The sequence below is a fragment of the Carya illinoinensis genome, chromosome 3 (assembly GCF_018687715.1).
Source record: "Carya illinoinensis cultivar Pawnee chromosome 3, C.illinoinensisPawnee_v1, whole genome shotgun sequence".
Lineage (NCBI taxonomy): Eukaryota > Viridiplantae > Streptophyta > Magnoliopsida > Fagales > Juglandaceae > Carya > Carya illinoinensis.
This window is the reverse complement of record NC_056754.1, coordinates 50,180,782-50,208,002: the sequence shown is the minus strand read 5'-3', so window position 1 is coordinate 50,208,002 and position 27,221 is coordinate 50,180,782. Positions and strand designations below refer to the sequence as shown.

Sequence of the window (27,221 nt, the reverse complement as noted above, 5' to 3'; positions counted from 1 at the left end):
GAACGCATAAGAACCAAATTAATTGATCATTAAATAACTCATATATGTTAGTATACATAACTAAATATGTTAGTATATATAACTAAATACATTAGTATACAAAATATTGCAAAGAAATCAAAATTCATTGATGCTTGCATGAGATGATTATTTCAATATATACCACTTGTTAGGGGGAATTTTCGTCGAAGACCTAAAGCCCATGCGAACAGCTCCAAGCCCATCATATACCTTGGGTCCCATGAGTTAGTATGTTACTGGACTAAGCCCGCGAGGGATCCCCACCCCTAGTAGCTTGGGGCGAACCCCTGACCCTTACAAGTCAGAGGTAACCACCCGCGATGAGATGAGACGTTGCAAAAATGAAGCGAAAAATCTCAGTCGGAGGAAAGGGAGAGAAACATGCTAAGAAGAATGGACGAAACTGAGCAATAACACCATAAGACCATGCCGCATTTAATTTTAATGAGAACACTAGACAACCACGCCACGTTAAATGACTGATATCATGAGACCACGCCCCATTAAAGATAGCATGGCGATGGAGTCTTCGGTGAGGCCTCCCATTTCTCTATAACGCAAGGTATGGCCTCCTGATTGGAGGAGCCGAGTATAAAGAGATGCTCAGGATTACGAGGTAAAATGACCTCCTTAATAGTAAATTGCTACTAGATTTCTACATTTTCCCAGGCATTGGAGGCTCCCCAGGCTACTGAGAGCCACCCCTTTCTCTGTTGTAGGAGACCGATTGAGTGAAGAACCAAACTACTGAGCAGCCCGACCCAAAGGCGTACGAAACACGACGTTAACACTACTCATCTATGCAATAAATACTTAATCCACTTCTCTAGTTAATCTTAAGAAAATCACATATACACATCCTTCACACATCTATCAAATGTAGACCCTCAACTATGCATATGAAATTAAAATAAAAATGTCATTGGATTTGCTTGGCATATGCCGACTCACCAGCCCATTATATACCCTCCATCACTTCTATACATCACCTCTCAACAACAATAAAAAAGAAAGTCAAACTAGTACTTTCACACCATCACAAACTAAGAACCACTACAACCTAGTACAAGTTTAGAAAAATTGAATTGGATACCAACATATGACAAAAAATATAAGGCTATCATGGTAGTAAATCAGAGTACCGTAGATGTTGTGTTTGAGAATACATCTCCAACAAATATAAAACTGTTGATAATGGGTAAATCCCATGACCAAGTTGTGTCCACATGGATGGGAGAGTTATTTGTTAACTCACCACTATCATAACTCTAGGAAGGTTATTTAACTTCTACATATTTAGGGAAGTTAATTAATTTCCTTAAATATGTGAAAGTTATTTGTTAACTCCCCACCACTATCACAAATCTAGGGAGGTTATTTAATTTTCACATATTTAGAGAAATTAATTAACTTCAAAGTGTGAAAAATCTTTAAATAAGAGTACGTATATTAATTGTGGATGTGTGAAAAAATCTAGAAAAAGATAAGAACTCTCTCCTCTCTCTCTTCATTTTTCTAGAGAAATCATCTAGATCTCTTGATCTTGAAGCGTGGAATATTCTAGGAGACTATAGTAGCCTCCTAAGTGACGTAAAAGTGTAAATAATAAAGTGACATGGGCCGCAAGACTAGCAAAGATCCAACCTTGTGGAAATTCTGCTCATTGAGGTAATTTGATTTAAACTTATTTAACAAAAACAATAATATTTATGAGTTAATTCGATTTAAACTTATTTAACAAAAACAATAATATTTATGAGTTCAACTTAATCACATCATCTTACAAAGTGTACGCCAGTCTGTCTTGAGACCCATCCTAATAATTAAAATTAAATAAATTGATTAAAAAAAAGCAAAATCTAAAAAACTATTTGACATAAATATAAAACAATAATCTCTATCGGCTCAACTCAATCACATCAATTAACAAATTAACAACAAAGCGTAGGGAGTATATTTCCAACAAAATGGTGAAAAAAGTTGTGAAAAAAACTGTGGGTCTATTTGTCTGTAGATGCGGTTGTTATTTGCCTGTGGATGTGTTTGTCATTTATTGCCAAAAATGGTAAAAACAAAACAATATAAAATACTATGAAGGCTCTTATTTGCTTTCCCTTACTTGATTTTCTTATGTCTCAAATGTTGTAATAAATAGGATTTCATATAAACATGCACACATTAATCAAAAGACATATTTCTCTCTCAGATCAACCTTTGCTTTCAACGTTGTTCTATTAGTTTTACTTGTTGATTAACGTGAATGGAATTTAAAGTGTGATGTTTGATTCAATATATAAACCACATTCTCAAAACTTTGCACAAAACACAACCACAAGCACACTTTGAGTATAAAAAACAATTGATTACTGGGCAGCTACAAAGCAGGAACCAAAAACCACAAATCATTAGGCAACCAATTGTCTATTAAAATCACCACAAATAACGAGTAAAAACCAGCACACATTGAGTATGAAAAATAAGAAGCACGAAAATTTATTCGAGTGGTTTCAGATTGAAATAGATATGCAACAGGGAGGCACTCTAGAACAAAAACACAACATAAGTGGTGTTGCGTCATAGGGAACGGACGAGAACCACAAACAAAATCACACAAACCTGGGAAGACAGGAAAGACCCAAGAGAAAATTGCATTGTAGGAAAACCTAGAATGAATGTTTGGTGCTACGTCGTAGGCAAAAACCCAACAAAAAATTGTACAAATCTAGGACAGTGGAAACCCGTAAGGAAACAAAATAAAAAATTTCTAGACACTGGAACAATGAGAAAATGGTTCAAGGGAAAAGTACCATGATGGAGAGAAGAATGAGACAAATAGAAAAGCTCGAGCCAAGAAATAGAGAAATACAAGGGAAAAAGAGATAGAATAGTTGGACGAGACTTTTTGTTCAATAAAATATTGATTTAGTCTAGGTACAATAACAAGCGAAATATGACCGTTGGGTGCTTGTTATTGTAGCTCAAAGCCATATAATTCTTCCTTTGCCTAATCAAATGTAGGTATTTTTATGCCAATGAGGCAAATATTTGATTTTACTAGCATTTGGCTAATGTCAATGTTCTTAGGTTTCGTTTGGATGTTGATATGAGATGAGATGAAAAATTTATAAATAATGAAATAATGTGAGTTAACCTGTTTTATAGGGTTTTGATAAATGAAAGAGAAAATCTTAAATAAAAATATTATAAAATTAAAATATTATTAGGATATAATTTTTTAATATCGTTTTTGTTTTGAGATTTGAAGAATCTAATTATCTTATTTAAAAGTTTGAAAAAGTTGATATGACTAAATAATAATTAGATGAAAAAGTCAAAAGTTTAAAATTAAAAAAATATTCGTATTTTGAATATTGAGTTGAGATTAATATCAATTCAAAGTGGTTGAAAAATTTACTTTTGAATGTGATAGTTTTGGGATGTGTTTGGATTGTGCATGGAAGTGCTGAATGTCTAAGCAGGTGCTATGTTTGGAATGTATCTATGTGACTATATGCTGAATCAGTTTAAAATGTGTATGAAGGCAACTATGTGTTTGGAATGTGCCGAATGTGTTTTAAGGCTGTGTATGATTTGTGTATGGGATATTAGCAAAAGTTTGACTTTGCCACCTACCATAAGGATAGTCTAGCTAATAAAAAAAATCAATTTATCACTTTTATTATTATTTTATAATATGATATTAAATAATTAATAATTTTTAATCACCTAATATCATATTATAAAACTATTAAAAGTAATAACAAATTAAAATGATGAAAAAGATAGAGCGTAAGATTTCACATAAAATTTCTCACTCTCAAATTTCATCACAATGCAAAAAGAGAAATGTTAAAATTCTCGAATTTATGAAATGTTTTTGTTTTTAATTTAGTAATTAAGTAAATTTTTTTAAGTGATGGTAGGAATTTTTTTTAATTTTTTTTTAAAATATTAAAAAGTGAATTAAAAATAAGATTAAAAAAAAAAAAGTGCATTTCGGTAAAACTTTTCGGAATGTTTGTTTATTCGGTACCTTTAGCATCACTCATGCAAAAAAGAACCCGGTAGAGTGCAGAGGATGACGCGGCATGATCTACCGAACATCAAATTTTGACATTCTCAAAAGGCGTGTCGGCACCTTTCGTCGGTGTCTGCAAGCAACCACGTTGACACTTCCCCCATTCATTGCGTGTGCCTTGCCTTTACTTTTTAAAATAATAATAATAATAATAATAATAATATATGCATTTGACCTCAAAATCAAATACGCTATATTCTCACGCAATTATACAAAGTGTTTTTTAAAATCCCCCCGACTGTTACAAGGCGGTTCATTGTAATTATCGGACAACTCGAGACGGAAGAAGGGACACAGCCGCTATTATGGAAATTTCTAGGGTCAATTTCCGTCCTTTTGATCGTTCTCGTCCTATAATTAGAACCCTCAAAACTTCAAAGGCTCCGCAATATCGCGTTTGAATATAGCAAATAGAGGTATATCATATATAGAACAAGAAGATACAGAGTCGGAAGCTTATGGGAGCTGTGGCCACCTGGAACGCCATGGAAGTGGCAGAGGAAGCTCGAGAAAACCCGAAACTTAGCTCGGACATTCAGTCTTCTTCTCTCACCGTCGACCACACTCTCTCTCTCCCTGACATGAAGCCTCAACTCATGTTCGTCGGGCTTCTACCTCCTCATCTCATACGCATTTCTATGGATTATTCGAATTAGAAATATTAGCTTCTCTCTGTGTTGGTTTTTCTTTTTTCTTTTCTTTGCTCAGATTTCCGTTTTCCGGCTGGTAGCTGAGAAACCGTTGGAAAACAAGAGAAATTTATAGCTTCTGATTCTTATTTTGAGCTACTGCAACAAGTTGTTCTCGCTTTTGTATGTATTTGATATTACGGAAAGAGAAAACAATATGAAGGCGAAACTGAATCTTATTTTACTTCTGGTGCTCATTGTGCACTCTACGTCTTGCTTGTTCCGAAAATTTTGATCCGGTTCGATTCCCTTCTGTTTGCAGAGATTTGTGCAAGGATATGTTCAATAAATGGTCGAAATTGGACGATTCTCACTTTTCAGTAGAGACTGTATCCGGTGGCATCACAAATCTATGTGAGTATTTGACTTGAAAGATAGTGGGATTTGGCATATTATGTTGCTTTGTTACCGCATTTGTCTTTGACATTGTTTGAACTGAAAAATTGATCACTGATTCGTGTAGTGCTGAAGGTTACCGTCAAGGAAGAAACTGGGAACGAGGAGCCGGTGACAGTCAGATTGTATGGACCTAACACTGAGTACGTTATCAATCGCGAACGGGAATTGCAGGTAATTCCCTAAGCTTTTAGATGGTAATGGGCAATCATTGTAGAAATACCAGAATCACTGTGTGCTAACCAAATAGTTCTTGCGTCACTTGTCCGAGCCAGATTACTTTCCACTATATTGGTGATTTGCATTTCTGCTATGCTTCTTGGAAATGATTCTCTATCGAACTGAATAATTTCAAGATTTCATTTCATCTTAAACAGTTTGCTGGTTGTTTATTTTCCTATACTATTGTATCGGCTAGATATCAGGCTATAAGTGCAATGTATTGTATTTGATGTTTTGCTGTACGGAGGTCCAATGCCTAGCCATATGATATCGGTTTGAGGGGTTGTTAAAGGATGTTCATTAAGATGAAATCAACACAGTCAGCAAGTAGAGTTCTGCTTTCTTTGTTACGAAAATTGATTAACTTGAATCTTACCCGTCCTCCTCATTGTTTGGGAGTTCATATGCATAATCCTTTCTGATAACCATGTATACAAATCCTTATTGACAGAATGGACAGCTGGATGGAAAGGCAGTAGTTGTTTAACTCATGATAGTGGTGTCATCTTTTGATGTTGAGTAATGCTATACACCACACTTTCATCCTATTTTTATCTTACTAAGTAAGATGTGGTACATTCATCACCATTGAATAATAAAGAAGTATGTAATAAATGATCATTCAATGATGATACATGTGGCACATCTTATTTAATGGGATGAAAGTGAGATAATAGTATGGTGTATAGAATTTTTTACTTTGATGTTATAACATTACTGAAAGATGCTCCACCAAATTTAACTTCATCTACCTTTTTTTGTATATATAGTTCATGACTTTCTGTTGAAGCTTCACTTTGTAAGTGCTCTCCATGTGTTGTGTTTAGGCTATCAAATACCTCTCAGCTGCTGGATTTGGTGCCAAGTTGCTTGGAGTTTTTGGAAATGGAATGGTGCAATCTTTTATCAATGCACGCACACTTACTTCAGCAGGTAAAAATTAGAAAGTTGTATGTCAGGGAAGGACTAGTACGGGCTTATCCTTGTTTCTAGGCTTTATCCCATGTACTAGGGACTTCTGGAGTAGCAATAATCTCAAAAATGAAATTACATTTCTATAGTTGCAGTTAAATTTCTTCTCATTCAATTCAAGGGCAGTCGTAAACAATTTAATGAGGGTTGAGGCCCTTTTGTTATATGATTGAATTTGAAATCCAAGATGACAAGTAACTATGACGAGCCCCCCTCTCAGGGCACTTGGAGAAAAGAAATAAACTAGTTCTATTAATGTAATCACTTTTTATTTTATTTTTATTTTTCAAAATTTTCCTCTTTATTATAAGCCAATATTTATGCATTCTCATTTACAAAACAATCTTGTGTAGGCGTGGAATTAAATGGCAGCTGAGCGTTGTTAGCATTGAACTAATAGAAAGACACACATATATGTTTATATTCATTTGTCTCTGTTTCTATTGGCCTGCAACCTTGCAATGCACAGAAATAAATATTGAAATATACATATATATGTGCGCGCGCACACACACACAGAGATAAGTATATACATATACATTTTATTTTTTTGACAAGTAAAAATTTTATTCATCAAATGCAATAGACGAAGCCCATATACATGTACACTAATAACATATACACATACAATTTGCCTTGCAGACATGAGAAAGCCTAAGCTAGCTGCTGAGATTGCCAAGCAACTACGCCAGTTTCATGAAGTGGATATTCCAGGCCCTAAAGAACCTCAGCTATGGAATGACATCTCCAGGTTCTTTGAAAAAGGTGTTCTATCTTCCCTTGATGGATGACTGGTTATGCCTCCCAGGCAATGTATAGTGTTCCGTTTGTTACATCCAAGCTTGTGTGTGTTTCTATAGTTTCTGGTTTATATTTTGACATTCAACTCTCCATTTTCTATTGCAGCATCTGCTCTTGAATTTGATGATAAAGAGAAGCAGCGGATTTACGAGACGATTTCGTTCGAGGAAATACATGATCAAATTGTTGGTCTTAAGGTGGTGGTAGTTGTTGTTGTTGTTTTTTTTTCTTTTTTTCTTTTTTTTTTTTTTAACCCCATATGATTGCTCTGGTTTGAAATCTTCTTGGAATTTTGAAGTTGTCAAACTTCTGTACCTGCCTTCAACAAAATACAAACCTAGAGGTTTCAGTACCTCCCATATTTTTCTGATCCTGCCAATTCAATGACAAGATATAACCTTTTGAGAAGCTTGGCATTTCTGTTTTGGGGATAAATATGTGCAGAAAAAGTTTCCTCAAAAGCAGGCCATAGTTGGTTTTTGTCATTGTATACCAAATTAATCTGGATGCCTTCCTAGAGTATCTTAGCAAAATCATATCCAGATGGAGCTAAAATATGAGAATGAGCTAGGGGTATATGGGTATCCAGAAGCATAATTGGGACGTGCAGTATGCTCTATATTTGTAATGATATACGGAATTTAGTTGGTTTAATTTTTCAACTTAAAATAGTTCTTGGTGGGAGGAAACCACACAAGACTTCGAAAAATTGAGCTAATTGTCATCAATAAAGGCTATTCATGTTTATTTGGGCGAAAAGAACTGTATTCCTCTTTACAGATGTCTTATGATAATGGAACAGGAATTGACAGGCCATCTCAATGCTCCTGTGGTTTTTGCTCACAATGACTTGCTTTCAGGAAATATAATGGTTAACGATGAAGAAGGTACGTGTGACCCATCCTTTTCATTTTATATTCTTGTATTCCTCTTTTGTTGACTTCTAATTAAAATGTCTCTCTTCCAATTTGGTTATGAGAAATTCTTGGTCTGCAAAAAAATTACAAAAAATAAAAAAAATGCTATAAACTAATTTGGCTTTGATGTGGTACGTCATATTGTAAAGCAAATCTAATGCATATCAAGCCACATCAAGTTGTAAGCTCTCATTTTGTACTTCTCTTTATAGATTTAGCACTTCTCTTTTCTTATACATCTCTCCCTCTCTCCCCCTCTCTTCTCTCTCTCTCTCTCGCGCCCGCGAGTACTCTTGCGTGTAAAGACAAACAAACAACCCTCCACCAACCTTCAACAATCTTTTCCATGAACCTTCGAATAGAAAGTTAATATACATATTTTGGGTTTCTCTTTTAGGTTATTTCTTTCTATTTGTGCTTATCCCATAACTGACAAACAAACCCAAAGTCAGAGTTTCATATACCAAGAACTTTTAATAAGTGATTCTATCTCTTGATTTGGTGGGTCCCTAATTGGTGGAGTAGTTGGATGGTATATCGTGAGATTACAATAATTCAGGTGCACAGTATTGCAAATTAGGCTTCGCTGATGCGGTGATGCCAATCAAATACAATTGTAGCGAATGAGACTTTTTTCATACCATGGTTAGATAATGGGGTCTATCTTTGTATTGGTGTAAAGAATTCTGACGATCCATCTGATGAGTTGCTTCAATATTATTTCCTAAACGTTGTTTAGTGAGAACATTTACATGCTTTGGGCAGCTGCCAATATCATGATTTGTGCGAGGTCCAGTATGGACTGCAACAAGAGGGAAATGTGATTTGGATCCCTGAAATGGTGTCCACATCTTTTTTTTTTTTAATAAATAAAATGGAGCCCCTAGTGATTGGCTCAAGTGGTAAGAGTCTTGGTCTTGGTGGTATTACTCCCTCTAGGTCCAAGGTTCAAAATTCAAACCTTAGGTGCAAACAATTTCTAAGGGCCACATCCCATCGGCGAAAAATGGATGATTTACCTAAGCCGTATGATGGGGATGCTTTATGTGTCCTGGGTTTACCGGATAAAAAACATATTGTGTTTGCTCAATCTCCGGGATTCCACTTCATAAAAAAATTAAGTAAAATGGCATCCAGCATCAGAAGATAAACACAAAAGACTACCGAAATAGAATGAGCTCTTGCTTTGCTGATATGTTATTTTTGCCATTTTATGTCCTTTAACCTTGTTGTTTGTTTGGTATATGTTCAGAGAAACTATACTTCATCGATTTTGAGTATGGATCATACAACTATAGAGGCTTTGACATTGGAAATCACTTCAATGAATATGCAGGCTATGACTGTGACTACAGCTTGTATGTTTTTTTATTTTCTTCTGCTTATATCTCATTTATCAGGATGATTCAATGAGGATACTATTTCTGAAACGTGGGAGTGGTTTCATTTGCAGATACCCTCATAAGGATGAACAATATAATTTCTTCAGGAATTATTTACAACCTGCCAAACCACATGAGGTATGCAAGGATTGTGTTATGTTTGCAATTTGAAAATGTTAGTATTTCCTATGCACGTTTTTTTGTTTGCTTGTGTGTGTGTGTGTTTGTTTATAGAATGGTTTATTAATCTAGAATAAAGCCCTATAAGGAAGTCGCAATTTTTTATGAGATGTTGGATTAGAAAATCTCCATTCTTTACAGCTAAACACTTTTTTCCCTACAGTAATAATGATCATTTTAACGACAGGTATCAGACAAAGATCTTGAAGCTCTGTATGTCGAGTCAAATACGTATATGTTAGCTTCGCACTTGTATTGGGCGTTGTGGGCACTAATCCAGGTATATTTATTTCTCCTGCTTTGCTTGCGAAAACTCGCTTGCCCGTTGGGTTTGTATCTTGCACTTACCATATTTGTCTGTTCTTCGTAGGCAAAGATGTCCCCTATTGATTTTGATTATCTCGGTTACTTCTTCCTCCGATACAATGAATACAAAAGGCAGAAGGAAAAGTATTTCTTGCTGGCACGATCTTACCTCTTGGGATCTGTGTCTGCGTAGTTTTGTCATTTTGCGCCGTACTTACCACCAGTGTCCATTTTAGAAATTTGCCATACTTAGTTCTAGGAAGAGGTCCTTGATTCCTCCACTAGATAGACATTCTTGTAAAATATTCTTTGTAGCCATTTATGACAGGAAAATATTGCAGTTCAGGGCAAAATAAGATATCCTGTTGTATTTCTGAAACCTGTTATTTTCAAATTATATACAATTTTTATTCCCCCCTTCGCATGGAAATTCCTGTAGTAAACTTATGGACAGTGCCTAAGCAGATAAACGCAACAGTTTTGAGTTCTTAAAGGTCCTTTTGCACTATGGTGTGCAGTAAATGATATTTTTGACTATTGTTGCGGCACAGCGCACATATATTGAAAGTAGTTGTCAAATCCGTCACCAATTTTGACATGTAAAAACTGTGTATTATATATATATATATGTAACACAAAAAGTCTAGCAGAATAAACATTCTCATCCATCTAGCACCGTCATGATAAACGTGATTTCTATTTTCAATATGAACCTACAACAGATGTGCATCATCTTTTCATGCATGTTGTGGCCCATCAGATACAAAGGGTCTAAAGAAATTTAAGAGCCACCTTTAGTTTTGATATGCGGCTGCCTTTAAGCATGGAGAACCTGGCAGTGAACAATGTGACTTTTCAGGCGGCTCCTGCCGGCAAGGCTGGACAAGAGATTTGAGACCAAAGTCTTGAACTGCCCCTTCCCCGCTATTGTTTCCCACAAATGTTCAGCTGCAGGTCCCCTTGCATCTGCAGATTTCGATACGTCTACCAGAGAGATGCTCATATTGTTTCTGATGATGCACAGTTTCCCGTTAAGGGGTAAAAGAGCAGCTGCCTCCAAAGCCCTAGAATTCCCCAAATGCATTTTACTGTCAATATGCTTGCTCCAGGAATCAGCTGCTTCCTCATAAACCCTAAGTTTGCAGCCATCCTTGCATTCCAATGCATAAAGCTGCCCGTTAAGGGAAGTACTTGGGTTTCTCCAACCTGTGACCATTCCATCATAAACAGGGTACCAGCTGTCAGTTTCTGGTTGGTAGGCCTCACTTAGAACCTGCCGATGAGACCCAAGCCCCTTCAAGTACCACTTGCCCTCATAGACAACCCCAATAAAGGGAACCATTGCAGTGCTCATGTCCGCAATAAAGGACCATCGATTCTTATTAGGATCATAGACTTCAGCTGATCTCAAGGACCTGTGCACACCCTCGTTCTCTCCACCTGCTACATACAAGCAATTGTTTATGACACAAGAGCCAAAAAAATGTCGCCGACGAAGCATATCGGGGGCACGGTGCCATTTATTAGTCCTGGCACTATAAAAAATGACACGCCTCATTGATCCCTTTAGTGGGTCTTTACCACCAAACAAATAGAGGTGACACCCACTAAGGACAGCACAACCAAACCCAAGGGCTTCAGAATATTCCTTTGGGACAGGAGGCAGAGGCTGCCAAAGCTGGTATATAGGATCAAAGGCATGCCATGATATTTTCCCATCTCTGTCCCTTTTAATGACATATACCCATTCTTCTGCAATTCCAAGGCCCTTGCGAAGTGAGTAAAAGAAGTTTCCAGCCAGAAGACGATACCATTTTTTGCAGACCAGCCGGAGTTTCCGATGCTCAACCCTTGGGACCCGGATTAGGCAAGCAATGGCAAGATCATCGGGGAGTCCTGGAAGCAGAGGGGATTGGTTTCGGCTTCTGTCACCACGAGATGGCTTATTCCTTGTAGGATGAATTGATGGTTTAATGTCAGGCTGAAGACACAGCTTCGCCCCAGGAACAAATCTTTTTGCGCCTGCAACAGTTTTGAGGCCTGCATCTACCCTACATAGACATGCCGTTGTATCAACCTGCAAAGGTACATGCGTATAATCATTAAAATTCTTGTGGGCTAGTCCATTCCAACAATTTAGGAACTCAACATTATACATTATCTTGGTGTCCACATCAAAGAAAACCATATAAGCTTGATGCATCAGTCTGTCACATTATTACTGATAAAAAAGGGTGATCAAATAATGTCAGCAAGCTCCTACTCTCCTACTTGCCTCACCATGGTAAAAAGATCAAAAGACTAGTACTATATATATATATATATATATATATATTTATTGGCACCGGGTGTCCAAGAACAAAGTCTCGACTAATCCCGGCAAGGAGTTTTCCCCAAATGCACATAAGGTAATTCAAGGAGAAGTTTCCCCCAATCTGATGCCCCCTAGAAATTGTTTGCACCCAAGAGGATTTGAACCTTAGACCTAGAGAGAACATACCACCAAGACCAAGACCTTTACCACTTGAGCCAACTCCTAGGGGTTAATCACTTAAAGACATTTGCATTTGAGGCCTTTTTTCCTCGAAAAGGGGAAGATTTAAAACTAACCTAAAGAGGACTTTAACAAGGCAACGGCTGTCAAAAAGTAAGATACTAAGCCTTAAGAGTTAAAAAGGACTAAATTGTTAGATACCTCTTTGATTGAAATGGATAGTCATTCGCCCCCCATAGAATGGAGAAGCATGAAAAGAGTTTGGATAGCATATTGACTCTAAATTTAGCAAAGATGTCAGTAAAATGCACTTGTTCCTACCGGGCCCTTGCTTTTAATGCCTTAAAGGCCACTAGCTGGAGCTAAAGGACTCCATTGATCATTTTGTTTTACCTTTTTGCCTGAGTTTTCAACTTAGAATCTCTAGTATCTGCCAATGAAAGAAATCCTGGACAAGAAGCATTCTTTACTTTTTATGTCCCGGCAAAAGCAACGATGGAGTGGTAAGGAATCTCTAATTGAGTTTAGAATCAATCTATTATACCATTTATGTCAATTTTCTTTTCCAAGAACCAATTTGGTTCACATGACATAACAAGCATATAACAAGGCGTGCCGCTGAAAAACCTCTCCTTATCCAACTCTTTTGGGGAGATTTCAGCCAGGGATCCACGGATAACAGAACAAACACAAACACAGATATTGTGCAACAAGTTCCACCCGTAAAAAAAGAGTGCATTTCTAATTTCTATAAAGCAGCTCAGAGTATTCTAGTTATTACAGCCCTGCTAAGCTCCTTAGCAATCATATCCTAGAGTGGGAACAAAATTCAACAATAGGAACAACCAAGAAACGCAAACTTATACCCAATCACGAGACAAAAGCAATTTCAAAGAACAAGAACGAAAGAAAGCAAATACCAAGTCACCATTCGATTCCACAAGAAATGGAAGGAAAAAAATTGATCTAAAATAGAGCAGTAAAGGTTGATAAAAAATTTACCAGAGGAGGCTGAATCACTCTGTCCATTTCTCGTCGTTCAAGGACTTGCCAACACCAGATTTAACAAACCCCACCTCCAAAATCAAGTGCCTATCTCTTAATCACCATTTCCCATCCGAAACACAGATGTAACAAACGCATAACTCGTCTAAAAAAACCTAACTTTCGCTGCACACCAGGACCAAAATCCACCTTCAAAACATAAACATGAAATCACTCTGATTATTTACAAAATTCTCCTCGTAATCTTGCAAAATCGACATCCAGAATCAAACACTCATCTCATGAAAACTCACGGGAAGCTGAAAACTAGCCTCAAGGACCAGAAGCTGAACACGTTAAAGGGGCAAAAACCATAAATCATAATCAACCGAACTTGACCAAAACACTAATATAACTTCATTACCGCATTACTTCCCAAACCCATGTCTAAAATTAAAAAACCCATGTGCCGAAACCTCAGAAAGTCAGCTCCCATGCCCGTCAGACTGAGAAATCAGAGAACCCGAGATCATATCTTGAGAAAACCCAAAGAAACCCAAATGCGAGACAGCGTGAAAATAGGGGCAAAGAGAGCACTGAAAGATGGATAGAGACCCCTCGCACCATTAAAATCTTCAGTGGAGTTTAGGGCCCATCACTTCAACGGCACAACCTACCAAGCAGAAGAGTGTGTTCAAGAAGAGAGAGAGGAAGAAAAGCAAACCTATACCATTAAAGGAAGAGAGAAAGAGGGGATTTTGAATGATGACATTTGGGTGGTTATTTTTCGGGAGAAAAATCAAAGACAAAATTCACACTTCAAATTGGAAGATAGCTTTTGTTTGAGATATTGAGAGAGTGCAGCGTGCACAGAGGGGAGAGTCAAAACCCAAAAACTCTTAAAAAAATGGAGAGTGAGGCATTTTATTTTTAATTTTCTATTTATATCAAAAGTTGCGTAGACAAAAACAATTAAGAAAACATGAAATGATGGGTCCACAACTCCACATCCACAGCCCACCAAATGGTTTTTTGTAAAATATTATATATTGTATGGTGTGGACCCACCAAGTCTTACACTTCCTAGTTCCTACTCCACAAAGGGTATTTTGGTAACTATAACCATTGGACCCTTCAAATCCTCCTCTTTTTTATTTTATTTTATTTTATTTTATCTATGAATCAGGATGGGCCATGGGCAATAACATCTCTTGTTAGTGAAAGAAGACTACTGTGATTAGATCATGATCACCCAAGCCATTCAATCAATGCTTTCCCTTTAATATATTCTGTACTTTATTACTGTATTTTTCCATTCTTTTTTGGCGGCAGGGATGGGATCATGAGAATTGATCAGAGATTATGCTCGGAACTTGAATTTTATAATTTTAGACGTAAATCAGCCTGAGTTAATAGATTGCTTGAGCTCGACTGTATCTGCCTGTTTAGACCCAGATCCTGTAAAAGGTTTGGTCCTTCTCGAGTCAAGCCTGCACTAACCAGTCAGCTATGGCTTCTAATTTCAAAATGAATTTTTAACAATTTCTAACTATGATTTTTGTTACTAAAGATGCTTTTCATCGCAATTTATTTATATTTCAAATGGGGAACATCATAAGACAAGTTGATATTGTTTTTTACAAGTTGATTTTGGTTGTCTGGATTATGAGCCACTTATGATGCTCTGTGTAATGGGATGACACCATGACATCTATACCTCCTAACTTAATTTAATAATTATCACTCCTAATCAGGAAAGTTTGTCAATATATCCCTTTACCTGAGTATGTTTGGGTTTGGCATAAAGTTTAACATCGTGGTTTGAAAAAAGAAGAAAGAAAAATTAGGGTCCTATTGAATCTACCTCTAGAAGAGGGAAGAATTTTCATCTGGTCTAGAATGTGCTCCTCTTTCACACAGCACTTCCATGTATGTTCATTTGTGTTTTTCCTAGTGTCGAAATTTCATGAGTGGCGCCCACCCAATAATAATAAGATGTGGGCTTTCCCCTTTATGCCTGTGAATTCCATTCTTTCTGCTAAATCTTCCACACCAAAAGTCATCCCAACTGAGTACTGCTAACCATCTGTCTCAACTCTTTTGTCTGATTATTATATGATCTTTAACCATCAGTATCATGTTCACACATTTTCTTTACTTCCCTTTCTGAAAAACAATTCAAAACATCCAAGCAAGCAAGCCAATTCACATGAGGTAATTGAAGTGGACCCACTAAGTTGTTTTGCAGCTTTTTCTCCACAAGCTACAAAAAGTTTTAGGCAGATCTGCAGCTGGTAGAATATTTTTATGTTAATTAATCACCATTTTTCATTGACGACATCATCTTAAAATACTAAAAGTCTACCTGAACTGCTTGACCCACCTTGCATAACTCTTTATCATATTACCATGCAAAATAAGCTGTTTGCAACCCTTATTCTGCAGCAGATTCACTGCAGAAAATGAGGGCTTTCTGTCGCCAATATATATAAATTATGGAATTGATTGATGTATGGTTGTTGACTAATTTTGTCGATTACAGCTTAGCTTACTCATGATTCAGAAATTTAACAACAGTAGCTCACGCAAGGCCATGTGCACAGTTCAAAGAGTTGCCTAAATTCAATGTTATCGTTTGCCTTAAAAGTCATCGATCTTTTTGCTGCCATTCATTCACTGCTGCATTAAACAAAACAAGAGTTTTGCGATAAACAAGTCCGTTCAAATTTGGAGCTAGCTCACCTATATATAGTCACGAACACTTTATCTTCTGCATATTTCATATATCTTGTTAAAAGAAAGCATCTTTTTCGGTGCCTCACTATCTCAAACAGTCTCTGCCATCAGAAATTCAGCGTGTTGCAATAATTTCATGAAACTCACAAATTATTCCGAGCACTGAGATTAGAATGATTAGGTTACTTTTCTTTTTGGAGGGGGAGTATGTTGAAAGATGTCCTTCTCAACTTGGGGGACAAGGCATGTTTGGGTCCTTGGGAAGATTAAGAAAGTCATTGCAGTGGGGTTCACATTAACTTTTGCATGCACACACTTACATTGGTAAAACACATGAACAATAAAAGTACTAGCAGCAACCTTACATTACAGATATATATATATAGGGTAGGTGCGGTGCATGGTTTTCTACATCCTCTCTTGAAAACTTTCGAGGGGCCAATCCAATTTAGCAGTATTTACTAGGATCATAAACGACTGATGATTACTGTAAAAGCTTCATGAAAAGTAAAAACCCGGTTGAAAGAAGGTATAGATAAGTGCTGATAGTTAATTCTAAGTGGAAAAAAGCTTATTGGTGTGAAGTCATTGAGGCAACATGGGACTCTTTTTTCAGTCCTGGCATGGGATAAAATCTCAGAAAGCAGAAGATTGCAGGGCAGTGGCAATGTGCTTGCACATGACTGAGCCAAGGATAGGCCTACTCTGAAATCATGGGAAAGGTCAAGGGAGTGTACTTGAGAGAAGATTATGGCTGTGTAATGCAAATCTTCCATTAAATATTTTCTTCTACATGATGATATCACTAAAAATTCCATGTTTTTAGGTTTAATACATATATGAGAGAGAGAGAGAGAGAGAGAGAGAGAGAGAGAGAGAGAGAGAGAGAGAGAGAGAGAGAGAGAGATTCTTGTTTAACTTTGGCTTCATGTATTTTTTAAGGTCATCGTTTACTTTGTCTTCCAAATAAGACACTAGAGAAATGCTGTTGATAACAATGGTATTCATGGCTGACTTTCTAAGACTTCATATCCTTAATTAATAAGACTCGATCCTTAGTCATCTCTGGTGGCAGGGTGGGTAAATGTCATCAAGTTGTAAGGTTATTAGTCATGACCAAACTTGTCGAATTGGAGATGCATTTATTGTCACTTGAAAATTTTTTATTTTTCTTTCAAATCATTAGAATTTATATATATATATATATATATATAACTCCTGATCTTGACCCCAAAATTGGCTTATAATTAGGATTATTGGTATATTATATGTATTTGACCTATATATGTTACTCGATATTTTCAATAATCATTAAAAATTATCATTATTTAACCATCTCAAAATATTTTACTCTCTCTCTCTCTCTCTCTCTCTCTCTCTCTCTCTCTCTCTCTCTCGTTTTGCTCACTAGGCAACTAGCATGAACTAGGCCTATGCAAGAAATACAATAACCCGATCAACCTATCAGACCCGTTTGAATATGACCCGTTAAAGGCAGGTTGAAATTAAAATCGGTTTGAAAACTATTTGACCCGATGAATGTCGGGCTGTTATTTCAAACCCACATCTTAAAACTCCTTTGTAATCTTCTCACTTTTGCATCAAATGCTAACCCTTGCCTTGACTTCTCCTTGTTGTGCTTTGTAAAGGTCTCTCGCCTTGCCTCCTGGTGACATTTTAGCATGAAACAAGAGTGAAATTAGCATTGACAAGTTTATCAAAAGCTTCCTAGTGGCCAGCTTCCAGAGCGAAATAGCTAGCAGGAGAGGTTAGAGAGGGAGGGAGTTCCTGGCTGCATCGTCTTCGAGAAGGATCTTGACAACTTGCTTCTTGGCGTGGCCGTGCTTGGACACATGCATGAGCGGAGTGAGGCCTTACCCGTTGAAACCCATGCCCGATTGAGTATGAAACCATCTCTTGTGCGATTGAGGCCTTGCCAACCTTTTTCTTTTCCTCTCCGGAGTCTCCAATGCATCTGATACCATTACTCAATCTCAGTTTATCATTGAGGGCAGTTCCTTGATTTCCAAAGTAGCGGCTCTGGACTGGGTTTCTTTAGCCTAGGTAGTTCCACCAACCGTTATTTGGGAAACCCTTGTTAAGCTCTAGTTTGATTTCTAGAAACCTTTTGTGTTATGCTAACCAATCTGATTCCACTTCATCTGCAAGCCCTAGAAAATCAAAGAGCGGCCTTGCATCCCCAGGATCAGAGGCAACGCAGTTGTCGGCCGCATCCAGTTCATAGCTTCTGTAGATAGCTTCATTTATGCAGACAAAGAGAACTGTAGCAAGGATTTGAGTTCATCACTTTTGCAGATGAGAATTACATCGAGTTCGTCCTTCACAGCTTTTTGATGTGCCCTTTCGATTTTTTTTTTGGTAAATGTTGGGTATACGGGTTTGACCCACTTATATTTTGATCGGGTCGGACCGGATCGGTTTGGCGCCTTATGTGGTTGATTTCGAGTCGGGTCAAACAGAAACCCGATTGTGCCAGGTCGGGTTGTAGCCCTAGCATGAACTATATTAGACAGCATATGAAGAATATAACATATGAATTTATGCTATTTAGGAACTTGATATTCATTTAAAGGGACATTCACTTTGAATTTTCTTACCCATTTTGACCTATCATTCTTGTTCATAGTTCCAGATCATTACTCGTTAAATAACCTTATCTTTCTTAAAGCAAAAGGAAATCATTTCAACCATGGTTTTTGCTCATTAAGTTTTCTGTGAGAGACGATGAACTATTTTCTAAACATCTGAGGATGGCATTGTTACTTATACATGATAAAGTAGTTGCACCAATTAGATCCCCCATTTTTCTCATAAAGTTACCAAACCTCATAATGCTACGCTACTCTAGATTTGTACATTTTCTACTCAAATTCAAATCTTGAAGTACTTTCTAGTCATTAGATATTCTTACACGACAGTTCTTTTGATGCACTATATTTTTTCAAATTACTCCCACCAGGGTGCTTTATTTTTTACCCCTGCCATTCTTCTACAAATAAGGCCCATCAATAAAACTGTAGAGTACCGCTTCTTTCTTGGGGGGGGGGGGGGGGAGAGGTGGTGTGTGAAACAATTCCTTTCGAATTTATAAGAACAGACAATTTCTTTTGAATTCATGGGGCTATTGCAGGAGGCTATTGATACCCATAAAAAACCATATTCCCCCCACCGATGAATGAAATTGTGCAGTGCTCTTTATGAACATGTAAATATATGGAGCAAGTCTTAGTCTAAATATCTTCCTTATTTACCATGCTATGTTGGACATGGCCATCGAGAATGTTTTTACATCCTACCCAATTTTTACTCACATCTTATATGGCATTCACTTAAAAAACTAGTCTTTCTTAAATCAGTTGGTTTTACCTCAAACTATCACTCAATTTACACCCCTGTGACTACGCGAGTCGCTAGCCACCAAAAGTGGTGACTGGCCACCCAAGGAATATCTATTCCTCCCATTTTTTTTTAGAGGAATAGCTATCCCTCATGAGTAATGGTTATTCCATGTAATAGCCATTCATTCTCTTGAAAATGAAACATTAAGCAAAATAATAGCTTTCTAGCACCCTATGTCGCCAACCAATGCACCTTACAGTCGTCATCTCAGGGAAAGCAAAAGGTTATATCCATAAGCATTCTGTGTTCTGTGACAAACGGTCCAACATTTACCACAATATATTGAATCTTTTGTACTCAAACAAGTCAACAGCTTACCAGCAAAAGGTGAAAATTAATTTCATAAAAAAATGACACCACAACCTTGTATTCCAAAGATGAATTTTGAAAAACTGAAGGGGACATAAAAACCAGCCATATGCCAAAGATGTAACTGAGTACTAATTTCATTTCAATGAGAGTTTTCTGGGCGTACAATGTAAATTGAAATGAGACTGTACCAGCAGCGTGTACCAATCTTCAAGGTCGGGTTGACATGTAAGCCGACTGATTAAAAAACAATCAACTAGATCATCAGTGGCACCAATGCGGCCAAATAAGGAAAGGGATGCGTCATGCAATGGAGGCAAAACTTCATTCTATAGGCCTGCCACCAACCACCAAATGTCCGAGTTAGCAACTCTTCATCTATGTCAGTGTTGTTTCTCACTTGCATCCTGAGAGGATTAATCTGTACGGAACATATCATATTGTGGCTGGAATGTCCCAGTCGAAATGTAGGGGAATATAACCATGCAAGCCATAAACAGTGTGAACTGCATAAATGTGGAGAAATAAGATAGTTACTACCCATAAAATATTGGACAAAAAGCGATGACCAAACCAAAAGCATGTTAGAATACCAGCAGGGGAAGTGTGAGGAAACTCCATATTGGCCATAAAGCAAAAGAGAACCTGCAAGAGAAAAGCTCAGCAATACAGGAGTACTTTCAAGCACAACACTTGATAAGTTCAAATAGATTAAGCATGATGGTTCCTCTTACAAGCAAAAGGCAACTAGTCCAAGAAGAGTAACGAATGGCAAAGCAGATATACTATTCAGTTCCCATTTCTCGTCCAACCTCCTGACACTCCAGGCTGACATACTTGAATAAAAGAAGATGACAACATTCAAACCAACACCCACCATCCCAAGGTATAAAGGTAATCTGCAAGGGAAATAAAACATTAAAAATCATTTTGTATCAAATGATTAATACTATCTCATCAATGGCCTTATAGCCTATTGTAGTTCTCCTTTCAAAGATAGATGAAGCCCCCACAACACCTACTCACACACAAACTCAATACAGTAATTTCTTTTTTGATCAGTAACACACAGCCTCAATCCAGTAAAAATGCATAAAATGTCTATGATCCCATCCCTAGGGTGTGAGGTCTAAAGCCTCAGGAGCTCACCATTTATTTTTAAAAAGAACAAATAATAAAGAAGAATCACTCAAATTAGTAGTGGTACTGAGATGCTAGTATGAACCTGATTTGGGTAATAGAAACACTATATGAATTGCACGTATTTCACAATTTTCAAGTCTCAGTATCCATAACTTTTTATACTGCACGACAAACTTTAGCAATAAATCACAAGCATGAACCCAAAGTGCCTCATTTTTTAAACTTCACAGTGGAGGCATCAATAACCCGAGAGTTTAGTCATTTGTGTACAAGTAATCCAAACATATGAATTGACTAATCAGTACAACTCTTCACACCTCAATAATCCTTGAGGTTACTCAACTATTTTTTATAAGTCTCCAGGCATAATCCTAATGTTGCAATTAACTAATCAGCACAATAAACATAACTTCAGAAAAACTTGAACATATTTAATTGCATGCAAAGTTCTATGTTGAATATGCTATTAAATAAGCTTCCTAACGTACAATTGGGCTACCTCGGTTATTGTAATACCGCAACTACGCAAAGACTAAAGTACAAAACCAAGTAATATCATAGTCCATTCTAAGTGAGACAATATTTGCATTCTGATTTCTTAATACCTAACTCTATCGAGTTTTTATCATTTAATTTGTTATTTCTTCTCACAGGATATAAGATAACAAATACTGCTGATATAAAGTAGACCTCAAAATCCAAATATATTATATTGAACATGTATAATTTAGATATAGATGTGATAAGCCAACAACAACATAGAGAAGACTTTCATATATACATGCTGTCTACTCCACCCCCAGCCCCAACCAAATAAAAAATCCATAGGGTATTTTAATTAGGAAATAAAAACTCATAACTCGTTGCCCTGGCATAAGAATTGGTCAATTGGGCATCAAATGAATATGGAAGCTAAGAGAAACGAACAACAAACCATACGTGCAACCATATAGTCTCATGTTGACGTCTCTCTATGTTATGACTAATAGCCAGACAACAACCTGTATTTCAAGTGTTTTCAATGCAACTGCATACTTTGACACAACACAATGCATGCTCCATGTATTTCCGAAACAATTTGAAATCAAAGAGAAACGACACACCTCATAAAAATTATAAACTTTGGTTCGATCCAAATGCATAAGTTCAAAAAAATAAAAATATATCAAAAGGTAATGATTACAAAAACTATTAAAAAAAATTAACAGGGATTCAAATTTGGAAAAGGGCAAATTGTTTACCTTCTAATTCTGCCATCATGCCACAAGAGATATATAAGATTGGAGTGCCCATCACCATAGTAAATAATGAAAGTTGCTGAAGCAAGCCAAAGAAAATTCTCCATAATCTCAATCCACTTCCTGTTTCTTGGACTTGTAGGAGATGCAGGACGGGACCTTGAGCATGCATCATCCTCAAGGTCATCACCACTTGAGGCATATCCCTGGCTGTGCCTCTGCCTCATGTATCCACCCCCAACAGGCGTCCCCCCCGACATATTGACACACTAAGGAAAAATACACAAACAACATGCAACACAAGAATCTCTTCCCGGAAGCAACAAAACCTCTCCTATATCCAAATCCACCGATGAATTGAATGCACCACGAACCTAAGAAAAGATAACAACCAAACTCAAATGTAAAACGACAGTCTACAAAGCTTCTCCCCTTCCAAAATCACTAATGAATTCAGTTCCAAATAGAATCTAGAGAGTATCTGTATCACTCCACCACCTTAATCCCCAATCAATATCACCAGAAAACCCCTACTATAATCTCCAGCGATTGAATGCACAACAGACAAAGTGCAGTAAACCACACGTCCCACCAATCACCAATTTCCGATCAAACCAAAAACCGCGTACCGAATAGAGCAAAAAAGATAAAGGAATATAAAAAAAAATACTCTCGTCAATCAACAAAACCCAATTCAAAACGCAATTTTTTCTTTTTTTGCAAAACCCTTATCAGGAATTTATTCCATACAAAGAATCAAAGACCAAGAACACAAATTTCACAAAATAAACCCGTTTAGGGGCGCAGATATCCCACGCCAAAAAGAATGCTTACGATTCTTCGAACCCACATTCTGACATCAGACTCTCTTCGATTTCCACGCGGCAATTACTTCGGTTTCTCCAATCCCAGACTTGAATGAATAGAAGAAGTAGTAGTAACAAGAAAACAAGAACAGTAATAACTAGAATCCAAAAAGGGTCTTGAGGTCATTGGGTCCAGAGCGTGTTGTGTATGATGCCTGTAAGGTGACGAGAGGGATCTGTGTGACAGAACGTTCAACTAAAAAGATGTGATAGGCAGGGGAGTTTGCAAGCGATACGTTTCGTGCAAAGAATGTAGGAGGAGTAGAATCTTCCATAATAATTTCTTGAAAAGAACCCTTTTTTGTCCAAAAGAAATTTATATATATATATATATATTATTTTTCCACGCGTTGAAATTGGATTAGCGGGAAATGAGAAGTCAAGCTACTTTCTTTAGACATCTGAGCTGTTATAACTCTGAAGGCAACGTTTCTCTCCTTCCTGATACTTTCTTAAGGCAATGGTGTATGGTGCTTAAGCATTTGGCGGATTAGAGGTGTGTGTGTGAGTGCTTGCTTACCACTCAAATACGCTCTGTTGATATTTTCTAGCTCAAGTTGCGTCATGTTTCCTTTTTAAGGAATTGAGCTTGATTACACTCGAATCGTTTATCAAAATCAATTGAACTCTTCTTCAATTATCATCCTCTTCAATTATTGGACCAAATTGAAAGGTGCAATTTTAGCGAGAGAGAGAGAGAGAGAGAGAGAGAGAGAGAGAGAGGAAACTATAACATTTAATTCTGACTACTAATAGTCTCTTAACGTTTCTGTCCAAGCAATTACAGAGACTAATTGGCATCCGAGAATCTTTATCATAGCCCATCTTACATAATCATGTGCACGTAACTACATTATCTTGGGAGTTTCTTAAGATGGAAGTCTCTAATCTAGAAGTCATTTTCCAGCACCCACGTACTGATCAGCATCCCATTGGTGCTTGTAAGATGTGAATTGAAATGAAAGCGACCTGGGCATGATATTTGAAAGGAATTAGATATCTTTGATATGATATAAGAAGTTGTTTCAGTGATATCACATGGTAAATGGGGAAAACCAAGGAGTGAAACAGCTTCTAAATTGATAAAACCGTTAAAAAGCTGACATTACATGCAACAAGGAGCATATCCTATTTTTGAGTGTCGTAAGGGAAAAAGGTACATGGAAGGTCATTGGCTAACACCTCCACTGCACAAGCTCACCAAGTCAGTCCATCAGTGTTGAATATAACACATCTAGGGACAAATGGCCTAAGAATTTCCTATATTCTGATGCACCATCAGAAATGTCCATGTGGAGCTTTTGCTCCTCGGTGCACCTACCCTCCATAACCAACCACAAGGAGATGCATCCTTGTTTATCTTCTGGGTCCACATGCGCCAACAGACTAATTGTTTGCCCTGCTCCAGCTTTAGGCATAGGCATAGGAAGTCCCTCTTCACCTTTATTCCCACCGAAAGAGCCTCCGTATGAAGCCAACCAAAAACTTGGCCTGCCACCTGCTTCAGAAATCCAGAATGTGTTGTACCTACTCTACAAAACGAACAAACAAAAAAATCTGTTGCAGAATAATCGCAGGAAGATCTGCCAAGTCACAATCGTATCTGTTCATTGTAAAAACTTCCTCTGAATTCCCTCTGAACAGGCTAACAACATTAGGAGCACCTTCTCCTTCTACGCTGATGCAATCATCATTTACCAGCACCTTAGTTCGGAACTGTGACTTAATGACACTCTTCGCACAATGGTTGTTTGATGTATGCGCTTGGCAGAATGCATGAAGGCTGGACAGAGGAACCTTCATGAAGAGTGTCCATGGAGAATGCCAAGTTGGATGAGATATCAACTGGGGATAAGGGACCCTGCAAATCTACAGATATGAACTAAATTTACTGAGGAAAATGTCCAAACACATAAAAAGAGAAGATTGTGTTCAATGAAAGTCAAACAGAAATATGTCTATACCACCTTTTCCAGCTCCATAAGAACTTTGTTGGAAAAGATTCTATGAGCCAAAGACAGAGAAATGACCCAAGAGACCAGACCCATCCTTTGCCCCTTGACCAGATACTCGCGTATAAATGCAATCATGTTCATTGAAAATCTGTTGCAGGTATATTGCATAACTAATACGATTGGGAAACCCCCACATTTTCCTAATACGATTGCAATCGTCTTCTTCCTCTGGTAACTTCACTCCATCTAATGAGTCCAAAAGTAAAATTACATTTTCTAAATTCTGAGAGCCTAAACTTTCAGCTGTTTGATTTCCTTGACTAGATGGTGCAAGTGATATAAATACCTATGCTCAACTGGATATAATTTTCTCGTATACCAGTCACATTAACACCTAAAGATGGCTTAATTGCTTCACGATTGACCAAATCAAACACCTGGAGAAGAACCAGGGGTAAACAACAACACAAAGAATTATAAAAGTTGAAAAAATACAGATTCTCTCTCACTTTCTATACAGATTCTCTCTCACTTTCTCTTTAGGGATGGTCCAATGAGGAATAAGTTTTAATTTTGTAGGCTTCCTTTGGTGAATCACCCGAATGTCAACCAAGGAAACTAAATTGGAGAGAGTGGCTTGACTTCGAAGGTAAATTTACTGAAAGCATGCCAGCTGAGTCATGGTCAACATGAACAGTAGATAGAGATGATGGACGGAATACAGCTGCTGGATAATAAAGTGAATTGTCAAAAAGATCAATTGTGAAGCCTTCACTTCCAGGAGCTGAAGCTCCCTCACTGGCTTTTAACTTTCCAGTTTTGCTGCAGTCTATCCGCTTATCAGGACATGAGTAGAGGATGCTGTAGAAGAACTAAACTAAAAAGATAACCCATGTTTGGTTGCAAAAAATTTCAAGAAAGTTTTGAGCAAATTTTTTCTCTTTCAATCCTAACTCTTTTCAACACCAAAACAGTTTTTTGTCTCTTAAAAAAGTCAATTATTTGCCCCAGCTTATGGGAAAAATAAATAAATAAAACCAAATCTCACAAAAATCTAAAAAACAATACATCACACAAAAATTTTCTTCACAAACATATTTTCAATAGGTCTCACTACTTTTACAATTACCAATAATATATATACACATAATTTTTCTACTCAAACATATTTTCTACGGGCCCCACCACTGTCACAAAACCACAAAAAAGAAAAGAAAAAACTCATCCAAAAATATTCTCATTGATTTCATAAAATTTCAGGAAAATCTTCAATCCATGCATTGTATCTGAATTATGCATCTTTAGTTCTTTACCAAATTTATACACATGAGCAAGTTGAGAAAAGATGTTTTATCATGGCCCTATGATATAGTAATGTAATTTATTTTGTGAATAAAGTGTGAACACAGAGAGAGAGAGAGAGAGAGAGAGAGAGAGAGAGAGAGAGAGAGAGAGAGAGAGAGAGAGAGAGAGAGAGAGAGAGAGAGAGAGAGATGGGTCTCAATGCCTTTCAAAGTCATGTACATCACACCTACAACAGCAAGCTTTTTTTGGGTAACCTTATAACTGCAAGCTGAACAAAGAATAATCGTGATTCCTCCAGTAATTTATAGCATGTAATGCAGGCTTTAAAACAATGTAATGTACTTGTTTGATAGGGTAACCAAGACAGACTCACCTAATAAGAGCACCATAAAATCTTGCTTCCCGAGCAACTTGCTGTTCCAAAGCTTTAGCAGACTGATTAAAATATTTACCAAGATGCTGTATCAGAAACAAACAACAAATAGAAAGAGACTTTCAACAATTACCCAAAACAATATGAATACGATAAAGAAGTTCATTAGCAATCTTTTCATTGGATGACTATTAGCAACTCCAACATATGTAAACTTTTTATTTTCTTGATAAGTGAACTCTGACATGTGTAACTTTGCCACAGACTACATTAAATATGTAGCATGAATTGTAAGGAATAAGTATAGAAATTGCAGCATAAATGAGTGAGAGAGTACGCAGAAGAATTGTAGCTTGGTTGCTGCAGATACAGAAAGGCCAGAGAGTGTTTCATTTGGCAATGGTTTTTGCCTGGTCATGTGTTACAGCATCATT

At 37.1% G+C, this 27,221-nt stretch overlaps 3 protein-coding genes across 3 annotated transcripts; 1 reads left to right on the top strand and 2 right to left on the bottom strand.

Annotated features, from left to right (window-relative positions):
- Positions 1-4,369: 4,369 nt before the first annotated feature.
- Positions 4,370-10,394, top strand: LOC122305121 (probable ethanolamine kinase). The gene is made up of 11 exons (XM_043117450.1): positions 4,370-4,697; positions 5,051-5,142; positions 5,252-5,358; positions 6,234-6,339; positions 7,021-7,143; positions 7,285-7,376; positions 7,982-8,066; positions 9,349-9,454; positions 9,550-9,616; positions 9,846-9,938; positions 10,029-10,394. The coding sequence occupies exons 1-11, from the start codon at positions 4,558-4,560 to the stop codon at positions 10,155-10,157; spliced, it is 1,140 nt and encodes a 379-aa protein (XP_042973384.1). The 5' UTR covers positions 4,370-4,557; the 3' UTR covers positions 10,158-10,394.
- A 160-nt stretch (positions 10,395-10,554) lies between these two features.
- Positions 10,555-14,363, bottom strand: LOC122305120 (F-box/kelch-repeat protein At1g55270-like). Its single transcript, XM_043117448.1, has 2 exons — positions 13,461-14,363; positions 10,555-12,041 (listed from the first exon to the last, which is right to left on the bottom strand). The coding sequence occupies exons 1-2, from the start codon at positions 13,485-13,487 to the stop codon at positions 10,782-10,784; spliced, it is 1,287 nt and encodes a 428-aa protein (XP_042973382.1). The 5' UTR covers positions 13,488-14,363; the 3' UTR covers positions 10,555-10,781.
- Positions 14,364-19,912: 5,549 nt separating this feature from the next.
- Positions 19,913-23,530, bottom strand: LOC122305119. Its single transcript, XM_043117447.1, has 5 exons — positions 23,123-23,530; positions 22,292-22,662; positions 20,642-20,806; positions 20,501-20,552; positions 19,913-20,413 (listed from the first exon to the last, which is right to left on the bottom strand). Exons 2-5 carry the CDS (start codon positions 22,546-22,548, stop codon positions 20,324-20,326), a joined length of 564 nt encoding a protein of 187 aa, XP_042973381.1. The 5' UTR covers positions 22,549-22,662; positions 23,123-23,530; the 3' UTR covers positions 19,913-20,323.
- Between the last annotated feature and the right edge of the window lie 3,691 nt (positions 23,531-27,221).

Bases quoted from the DNA above. Each gene is read 5' to 3' on its own strand.
- LOC122305121 (XM_043117450.1), top strand. From the start codon at position 4,558: ATGGGAGCTGTGGCCACCTGGAACGCCATGGAAGTGGCAGAGGAAGCT. The intron at 4,698-5,050 runs GTTCGTCGGGCT...TTCTGTTTGCAG, and splicing joins GACATGAAGCCTCAACTCAT to AGATTTGTGCAAGGATATGT. The intron at 8,067-9,348 runs GTACGTGTGACC...GTATATGTTCAG, and splicing joins AATGGTTAACGATGAAGAAG to AGAAACTATACTTCATCGAT.
- LOC122305120 (XM_043117448.1), bottom strand. From the start codon at position 13,487: ATGGACAGAGTGATTCAGCCTCCTCTG. The intron at 12,042-13,460 runs GTAAATTTTTTA...GTACCTTTGCAG, and splicing joins GAGTGATTCAGCCTCCTCTG to GTTGATACAACGGCATGTCT.
- LOC122305119 (XM_043117447.1), bottom strand. From the start codon at position 22,548: ATGTCGGGGGGGACGCCTGTTGGGGGTGGATACATGAGGCAGAGGCAC. The intron at 20,553-20,641 runs GTAAGAGGAACC...TTTCTCTTGCAG, and splicing joins GGACTAGTTGCCTTTTGCTT to GTTCTCTTTTGCTTTATGGC. The intron at 20,414-20,500 runs GTATTCTAACAT...ACATTTATGCAG, and splicing joins TCCTCACACTTCCCCTGCTG to TTCACACTGTTTATGGCTTG.